General features: G+C 38.9%; 1 protein-coding gene across 1 annotated transcript in view; it reads left to right on the top strand.

The window, feature by feature from the left end:
• Positions 1-4,038: 4,038 nt before the first annotated feature.
• LOC135212854 (ATP-dependent RNA helicase RhlB-like) overlaps positions 4,039-10,234 on the top strand; it is a 22,181-nt gene continuing 15,985 nt past the window's right edge. The window contains exon 1 of the mRNA XM_064246622.1: positions 4,039-4,163. Within this exon, the coding sequence (XP_064102692.1) occupies positions 4,039-4,163 (125 nt within the window). The remainder of the gene's footprint in view (positions 4,164-10,234) is intronic.

The raw sequence follows: 10,234 nt of genomic DNA, 5'->3' as shown, positions 1-10,234 counted from the left end.
TATTTGCCAGCAAACAAGCTCTACGTTTGGTTTCAAAATGTGGGCACTCCACCAAAATATGCACCACAGTCAAATCCACATGACAGGTGGAACAACGAGGAACCTGCCTATCCGCTCCACTCGTCATTAGATACCCGTGAGTATATTTAGTGTGGCCAATACGCAATCTAGCTAAAACTCTCTCAGACCTTCTATCCATCCGGCTATGAGGCCAAGGATGAACAGAAGGCCTAATCGATTTCAATTTAAGATTATTATCTAAAGTAGACCAGTGGGCCTGCCACTGGTCTCTACAATAAAATCGAATGGTACTTTTAAAATCAGATACAGGGACGCCCATGTTGGAAATGTGCCTAAGCCTAGTTGCAGCCTTAGCAGCAGCATCGGCTCGCTCATTCTCAACAATTCCAACATGGGACGGAGCCCAACAAAATCCAACAGAAAATCCTCTTCTATTAACTAAAAGATAAAACCAATCTAGTACTTCTTGCACTAAAGGATGGCAAGAGACTAGGCTTTTTAGAGAAGATAAAACACTCAAAGAGTCGGTAAAAATGGTAAAAACCTTGATGGTACAAGAACTATAAAAGATATATTTAAGAGCAGTCAAAACTGCCAGCAGTTCAGCTGTAAAAACAGAAGAATTAGAAGGAAGTTTCTTTTTAATGATATTACCACCAGTCACTACAGAGCAACCAACACCATCAGAACCCTTCGAGCCATCAGTAATATATGATGAGAATCACCATGTTCGGAAGCATGGTCCAAGAAACTTGCCCTCAACTGTTCACCAGAACTGTTGCTCCTGCTGTCCCTAATTGGGCAGATTTCTAGGCATGGTCTATTCCAAGGAGGAAACTTTGAAGGCGAAATTTCAGCTACTGCAGGGGGAAGTAATCCCACCTCCCTGGCAGAGCTTGCTAGTCGGACCTCAAGCGGCTTTGGAAGTCTCTGTCTATTTGGGGCTCTGTCAGTTGGTTCTCTAACGTACTTATAGTTAGGGTTTAACTTTGACGTAAGTATTCTTGATATGGCTCTCAAGCCTAATTCCTCCCTACGGATAAATAGTGGGGGAAAACCGGACTCAACATATAGGCTTTCTACTGTGAAGTTCTATAGGCTCCCGTACAAATACGTAAAGCCATATTATGGACAACATCTAATTTCTGCAGTGTTGTCTTGCACGCACAACCATAAACTTGGCAACCATAATCAATTTTGCTTAGGCATAACACCTGGTACATCCTCAAAAGGGTAATTCGACTGCCCCCCAGTTAAAATTAGATACAACTTTAAGAATATTAAGTCGAAGTTTCACGTTACATACAACTTCATTAACATGTTGAGTAAAAGTTAATTTCTTATCAAATGTAACACCTAGATACTTAATGCTATCTTCATAAGGTAAAATCGAATCGTTTAAAAAACAACGTAGGGATCTCTTCCACTCTTCTTAATCGACAAAATCGTATAGCTTTGGTTTTTTCTGGTGTGAATTTGAACCCTTTAGCACTGGCCCATGATGTTGAAGCATTAATAGCAGTCTGGATCATTTGACAAGCTTCAACAGCTGTGGCTTACTACAGATTATTGCATAATCATCTGCAAAGGCCAGACCATGCACCCCGACAGGAACTTGTTCTAGTAGACCGTTGACAGCTACATTAAAGAGTGACTAAGGATAGAACTCTTCCCTGAGGTAACCCTTCTTCCTGAGGGAAAGCAGAAGAAATGTAAGAGCCCACTCTTACTTTCAGGTAACGTTCTGACAAAAAATCTTTCAGACAATAGAATAAATTACCCACAGCACCCCACTCTACAAGTTGCAAAAGGATACCCCCTCGCCAGGTAGTGTCGTAGGCTTTTTCTCTTAGGTCAAAGAACACTGCAACAGTCTGGTTTTGCACAGCAAAAGCATTCTGTATCTCCCGAGTAAGGAACATCAAAGGGTCAGAAGTACTTCTATTTTTCCTAAAGCCAAACTGCCGATTAGATAAAAGATTCTTTGAATCCAAATACCACACAAGTCGAGCATTGACCCCGTCCTCTCATAAATCTTGCTAACACAACTGGTTAGAGCAATTGGCCTATAGTTCTTAGGAAGGAAGGAATCTTTAAAAGGTTTTAAAACAGGTACAATAATCGATATCTTCCAAGACTCTGGTGAAGTTCCTGAAAGCCAAAAACTGTTTAAAATGTCTAAAAGAAATTGTTTTGTACTTCTAGGCAAATTAAAAATCATTGAGTACAGTATATCATCTTCCCCAGGAGATGTTGGGGAAGATAACGAGATTGCATGATCTAATTCTTTCATGGTGAAAGGGAGATTATACGACTGAATTTAAACTAACAGCAGGAACAACCGTGGTACCATCCTAATATTCCTGAGAGCAGGAGGAGTAATGTAGGGCACTAGATATATTGGAGAAATGCCTACCAAAGGTTTCTGCAACTTCTCCAGAATCAGATATGAAGAAGCCATCAATTTTCAAAATAGGCAAGGGAGATGGAGAAAATTTCCCTTGCAGCTTTCGGATTCTGTTCCAGACAAACGACATAGGGGAATCATATTTTAATTCACTTATATATCTGATAAACGATTCCCTCTTTGCCTGCTTAAATGTTTTCTTTTGCTTAGCAAGAGCTCTTTTATAGATAATTTGATTTACCAAGCAAGGATATCTACGATATCTCTTGTAGCAAGTTCTTGTTATCTTTCGGCTCAAGGCGCATGCATCACACCACCAAGGTACTAGAGGACGACGAGGCTTACCAGAAGTTCGAGGAATAGACAGCATGGCACCGCACAGCAATATACTGAATTAAATACTCGTAAGCGGATGTTGGGCTCTGAAAATCTTTTATATCTTGATCAACTTCAGTAGATTCTTTGAATAATCCCCAGTCAGCCTCCCCTACCTTCCATTTTGGTAAACATGGAGATGGAATATTTTTCATAAACTTTAAGTGAATGGGCCAATGATCACTGCCATGATCATTCTGGTCTACTACCCACTGGTAATCTAACCTCAAGGACGAAGAGCAGATAGTGAGGGTCCATGGCTGAGTCAGTATTATGAAAAACATCATGTCTTGTAGGGGAACCATCATTCATCAAAGTGATGTCATTTAAGTCAAGCAGCTGTTCTATTATTAAACCCCACCGGTCGCAGTTTGGCTCTCCCCAGAGGGTGTGCTTGGCATTAAAATCCCCCATCAAAATGAAGGGTTTAGGAAGCTGGTCTATCAATGTCTGAAGATCATTTAATTCTAGCTGACGAGGATTACCCTGTGGCATCCTGTAATCTACTTTCTAATGATGGATCTAGGTATAAAGAACAAATAGTGATCCATTTATGATTGAAAACTTGAACTGCACAAGCCTGCAACACAGTGTTCAATTGAACAACCCTATGATTAACAGACTTGCGGACTATGATGCCTGTGCCTCCCTGAGCACGTACACCTATCAGGGGTGGAGACCTATGGAATGAATATTAAAACCCAAGTTGGGAGTGTGCTCTCCCAACTTTGTCTCCTGAAGACACATTGCAGATAGATCATGATCCCTAAACAGAACCCGAACTTGCTCTCTATTTGGTATAAAGCCACGGATGTTCCACTGCATGAGAGCCATTATTTAGAGGAAGGCATCTTAAAATTCCCTACTAATTTAGGAATCTGTGTCCTGGTGAGAGAGATCTTTTCAGTTTTACCTGTACTATTTGACCTAGATCTAGGTGTTACAGATCTTTTAGAAGATGGGCTTTCACTTGTCCTTTCAGTTTTACTTTTGTTTTTTCTATGATTGCTGAGTGACCGTGAATGAGGCGAAGAGGGAGAAAGGGCCCTCTTCTGACGAATAAAGAGGGCCTCTATCTCCTCACCGTCATCTCCACGGTGCACTGTAATGTCAAGATCAGGTGAGGGCTCAATGTCAGGCAATGTCCCTGACAGAGAGAAGTCGTCAACATATTGAGACCTGGCTTGAACCCTTGAACCAACAGGGTCCCCTGGCTTGACCAGAGTCTCTGCAACATGGGAAACCCCAACAGGGGGCCCATGAGAAGCCCCACCAAGGGGGGCATGGGAAGCCCCACCAGGGGGGGCTCGGGAGGTCCCACCAGGGGGGGCACGGGAGGCCCCAACAGGGGGGGCACGGGGTACCCCACTAGAGGGGGTGTGGAAAGCCCCACCAGCAGGGCACCGGGGAGCCCCACCAGAAGGGGCACCAGAAGCAGTATTCAATTGATGTGCCTTCAAGGCATCCGAATAGGTTTTCCTGCCCAACAGCTTTTAGCCTGTCCCACACTGATGTGTTCGTCAAGAGATTTTAGTAATGCATCTTGTTCTTTCTTGAATGCACTACATTTCTTATCACGGGCTCGATGTTCACCCTTACAGTTTACGCAAACTACTGGTCCAGAACATTCCTCGTGCTCAGGCTGGCCACATGATTCACAGAGTTTATTTCTGGTGCAAACGTTAGAGGAGTGTCCAAAACCAAAACATTTAAAGCACTGGAGCACTCTCGGTCTATAAGGACGAACTTTCATCATTTCACTATCAAGAATAATTTCAGATGGCAGAGAAGAACTTTAAATGTTAAAATAAGCATCGATGAGCGGGGCACTTTAAAAACCTTCCAAACCACATCCGGACACATTTCCAAAATTTCCTCCTCAGCCATTTCATGTAGATCTTCATTAAATATAACACCCTTCGCATAACTAAAATTATAGTGAGGTTTTACCTCTTCTATCATACCCTCAGGATCAAGCTTCAAATTTAGAAGCATTATCGATTGAATATCTGTCTTCACATGAACTAAGAAACTATTACGCCCAAAGCGAGTTAATTCAGGACTCCCAACATTGCCGATCTTCTGGCTTACCAACCTCTTCACTTTGAAGAGGTTGCCTCTCTCACCATGAGTTGTGATAATTAACACTTAGCTGGGTCTGGTGATCTGGAGGTTTTACTAATTTTACTATTATCTTTAATTTCACTTGGTGGTCTATAAATCTCAAGATGCCTAGGGACCTCTTTTGCCTCTGCGAGTCCAACACTCAATGAATCTGATCTGAACTCTCTGTAGGCTCTGTGAGCTTCAGATTCGTTATTGAAAAATACCCAAAATTCAAAAAACCCATAATTTTTTGCCTAGTCTATTCCTTACTTCTTTTACTTTACCAAATTTGCAAAATTCATTAAATACAGTTTCATAATTCCAGTCTAAAGGGACTGGTTTCACATATAAAATGTTTGTAACAAGGAGGTCCTTTGAAAAAGGCTCCAAAGTCATAATGGAGGAATTAACAGAATTTTCCTTGTCCTTATCCTTGCCTAAGTCGTCAACAGAAGGTTTTAATGTCTCCATAAGACGTAGAATTTACGATTCGTCCAGGTAGCCCCCACCCACCATGGAGCCACATTTAGAGGACAGTGTTACCCCATACAGGGCTGCCCTAGGGGTACCACCCAGATATACACCCCACCCTCAGTGCTTAAGGCGTCATGATGTCCGTCGAGATCAGACCCAGCACTAAGAGCAGGGTTTGACATTTAAACTTTCCCCTCGCTCGACCACGTTAGGTACTCGAGTTCTACGGGTGAGGTGGCATGCCAACCATCCTCACCCTCCACCAAATCCAATGAGAAAGTCCAAATCATGTCCAAAACCAATCCAAGTCATCAACATAAAATCCATGCCTTATAGAGGGAGGAAGCAGAAGGATGAAAAGTTTTAGTAAAAGGAAAAGGGCTGACTTATTTAGTTGGATCAACAGCTGGGCACCAAGGCCCAGCAAGAAAGTAGTTCCCACCAGGCATCAGGGCCCAGCTGCTGAACCCTAAGCCCCCCATCCTCGGCAAGGCTTCAGCATCTGGGGGGTTCAGTAATTAAAGTTACACTTCATACCGACATGGAAAATATGTGCGCCCCTCCAAAGTTACTAAAGAGCCTATTCATAAAAGCTGGCAAAAGGAGTAAAATTCTACTATAATTAATTATGGGAAAGATCAAAGCACATGATGAAAATTCCAGCAAATTCTTCGTTGTCATGGTAACAGCCAAACGCTCCAACCAATAGAACAATCCACCTACTACTTTTGAGGGAAAACTTAAGACGGGTTTGAAATGGCTTCGCTGGAATCGCTTATTGAAATGGACTTTCAGATTATTTTTTTTTATTCCTGAATATATTAATCTCAATTTTGATGGAAGATCACCGCATGATGTGGAATACGACCGTCAAAAGTGGAAAATAATATGCTTGATATTTCAGTAAAATTAAGTAAGACGCTTTATGTATAAAAAGTATTTTCTTCAGCTTTGAAGCATAAAATGTTTGGGCAAACATGTTGATATTACGAAAACCCTCGTAACTGTTGTATACATAAATGACGATAAATCTGGTTGTCTTGGACTATGACATGTAATATAATGATGATAAAACTGGTTGTCTAGGACTATGACAGATCAAATATAATGACGATAAATCTGGTTGTCTTGGATTATGACAGATAAAATATAATGAGGATAAATCTGGTTGTCTTGGATTATGACAATTAAAATATAATGCCGATAAATCTGGTTGTCTTGGACTATGACAGATAAAATATAATGATGATAAACCAGGTTGTCTTGGACTATGACAGATAAAATATAATGATGATAAATCTGGTTATCTTGGACTATGACAGATAAAATATAATGACGACAAATCTGGTTGTCTTAAACTACGACAGATAAAATATAATGACGATAAATCTGGATGTCTTGGACTATGACAGATAAGGTTTCACATTCTCTGACGAATGTCCCTGATAACATCTGTTACAGCTCGTACAGGTTGTTTAAAGGATGCACTAAAAGTGTAGCTCATTAACGTCCTTAATCACGAATTATCAGTATCTCGCATGATTTTCTAAAACAATAAGGCTATAAAGGGGATTTTCTCACATCGAAAGATTTAGTTATACTGATTTACCACTTAGACCCTAACAATTCCACTGATAAAGCAGCAGACGAAATAGCCTTTGTCATTTGGAATGCTCTCTGGACGAATTCCTTATTGGGAAAATTAATTATTATCTGAACGTTTTGTGTACCGGTGTCTCACCCAAATACGCAACTAAACAGGCAATTTAGCAGAACATCTTTAGCTCCTCAAGGTAGAGATGGCGTTGTCCCTCTTTTCAGAATATTAGGAGGCTTATCAAGATAACTCATTATCTACTGATGCTCTAGCAGCTACCTAGTTAGAGGCCTTCCCCAAACTCTAGTTGAGACAGTCTAGAGATTTAAGGCGCATTTAGCATCTTAGGGCCCTGTCCTAGAGGAAAAAACCCGTACCAGCACAAGGCTGGCTTAACTTAAACCGAACGAACATTTATCAGGCTATAAGTCAGTGGTTAACTAATGGATAGAGAGAGAGAGAGAGAGAGAGAGAGAGAGAGAGAGAGAGAGAGAGAGAGAGAGAGAACCTACGTCTTTTGGTACCTATTTAGGTAAGGTCACGGAAGGTCATTTTAGTCACGAGTATGACAACCGTCATTAATAACAGGTGCAAATAAATCCTGGTTTTTACTCCTCCGTTGCCGAAGCGATTACGCAGCCCGAATTCCCAGCCGAACCTCTGAGCAATTAAAGAACATTTGCTTTGTTGAAACGTCATAGAAACGAAGTAGTTCCCACAAATCTCAGGCTTAATGACCGTGATAATTCACCGTTTTTGCTTGCGTTATAATTACACAAATATTTTCCATTTCGTTTTGCTCTTATTTCCCGTGCGCTTGAATATCCAACTTTACTGTTATTTTTTACCTTTTGCAATTTACCGTCAGACTTGCTTATCATAATATGATTTTGTATCCTTGCAAACGATTTGGTGTTTACATCGGTAATCTATACACTGGTGTACATGAATATATATTACATATATATATATATATATATATATATATATATATAATATATATACATATATATATATATATATACTATAGTATATATATATCATACTATATATATATATATAGTATATATATATATATATATATATATATATATATACATACATATAATACACACACACACACATATATATATATATATATATATATATATATATATATATATATATATATATATATTATAAAGTCATAGTTAACGATTATTATAAAATTATTTAATTTTCTTATTAATTATCTTATGATTTAATTATTTATATATGCTCAAGAAAATTCTATCAAGAAAAAACATAAAACAAAAGTATATTTCACAAAGATAATGAAAAGACGGTCTCTCTCTCTCTCTCTCTCTCTCTCTCTCAGTGATTGAGCTACTGAACAAATATACTTGCATCAAATACAAGAACTCATAATTTCCAAAGCTCTCTTGCAGCCCTTAATATTCTTCATGACAATACTACCCAGGTAAATCAAAGTGGTTTTAGTCGGCTACAGCACTCAGCCAACAATAATCCCATGTAAATAGCGAGTAAAATAAATAAATAATATGAGGTGTTGTGCTTCATAATAATTATATTGATTAAAATTCATATATTTGTTTGTATGGTGGTTTTACGTTGCATGAAACCAGTGGTTATTCAGCAACGAGACCAACGGCTTTACGAGCCTTCCGAACCACGTCGAGAGTGAACTTCTATCACCAGAAATACACATCACTAACTCCTCAATGGAATGGCTGAGAATCGAACTCGCGACCACCGAGGTGGGACGCCAACACCATACCAACCGCGCCACTAAGGCGCTTTTTTTTTTTTTTTTTTTTTTTTTTTTTTTCCTTTAAATTATTAAAATTTGTAGTTTTCTGTAAAGGGAAACTATTGAGATGCCTTTTTGTCTGTCCGTCCGCCCTCAGATCTTAAAACTACTGAGGCTAGAGTTCTGCAATCTAACCTCAGTAGTCTTATTTTATTTGAGCTTAAAGTTAGCCATGATCGTGCGTCTGCCACCCATATAGGCGCCAACAACACAGGCCACCACCGGGCTGCGGTTGAAAGTTTCATGGACCGTGGCTGAGTTTCGAATAGCATTAAACGCTGCATAGAAAACTCTATTGCGCATTTTCTGTCATGGGACTATGAGTTGGTTAAGATCCAGTGATTTTTGCAGCAAATAAGTAGCTCGTTATGTCTTGGTGTATCTCAGTGTTTTATACTCAATGATAAATGGTAAAAGATGAAATTAAAAATGGTGAATTGCAGTTATGATGCGCTATGTAACGAAAACAATTCTCACTAAAGTGGTGCAAATTTATTTTTCTGTTCTCTAGTGTTAGTGTTGGAAACAAATCAAATAATGAACATTTATACGAAGAAAGAACGGCCGTTTAACATTCAACATAATACACATGATTTTGAGAGCGCTTCTCATTATTTATGGTTTGCAATCTGCATTTATTGTTGTTCGCTCATTCGTCTTTGTAAAAAAATATTAATATTTTTATGCAGTTTTAAATTTAATGAAAACCAAGAGTTACTGTATAAAAACCCTCATGCAACTTAAGAGATAAATATAGTTGTTTTTTTTTTCCTAGCTGGTCAGAGCGAGTTGTGTTGTACACAGATTACGAGACAAAACCACGATATTTGTTACGAATATCAAAGGAAAATTAGTTAAATTCTGAATACGTCGATTATTTTACTTAGATGTTAGTAAAGAGATTTATTCCATCTGCAAATCTCTTCTAGTACGTCATTTTTTCCTCCGCGTACTCGAGTTAAAGATACAGGAATTTTAGCATAGGATATTTATGATTTATTTATTAAAAATGAAAATGTAAAAAATAAATAAAGTGTATGTTAAACAACACAGAACAATTATTTCTAATAAAATACAGCGCGTTTATTTTAAATTTCGTTGATGAAACAACGCTCTATTTGAACGTGAGCTGGAGGTCGGATTACGCCTTCTTTGCGACAAGTCCACTGGATAACTTGTCTGTGAATTCGACTAAGAGGGGAAAATAGCAATTACAAAAAAGCTACGGATGAACGAAAAAACAGATCAAGATATATCTGACCATTTACAGAAACGTTACAATCACAGCATTTCTTTTTCCCCTCACTGAAGGCTGAGAAATGTGTTAACTGGACAATGAAATGTTTAAACGATTATAGTAAACCTAGTTTATTTATGTTTACGTCTATTTGAAATATACGATAATTTTATTTGCCACTGGTTTGCACTGGTTTCTTCGAGTATG

The sequence above is a fragment of the Macrobrachium nipponense genome, chromosome 41 (genome assembly GCF_015104395.2).
Source record: "Macrobrachium nipponense isolate FS-2020 chromosome 41, ASM1510439v2, whole genome shotgun sequence".
Taxonomy (NCBI): domain Eukaryota; kingdom Metazoa; phylum Arthropoda; class Malacostraca; order Decapoda; family Palaemonidae; genus Macrobrachium; species Macrobrachium nipponense.
The sequence above is the reverse complement of the archived record's forward strand: the minus strand, read 5'-3'. Positions and strand labels throughout refer to the sequence as shown.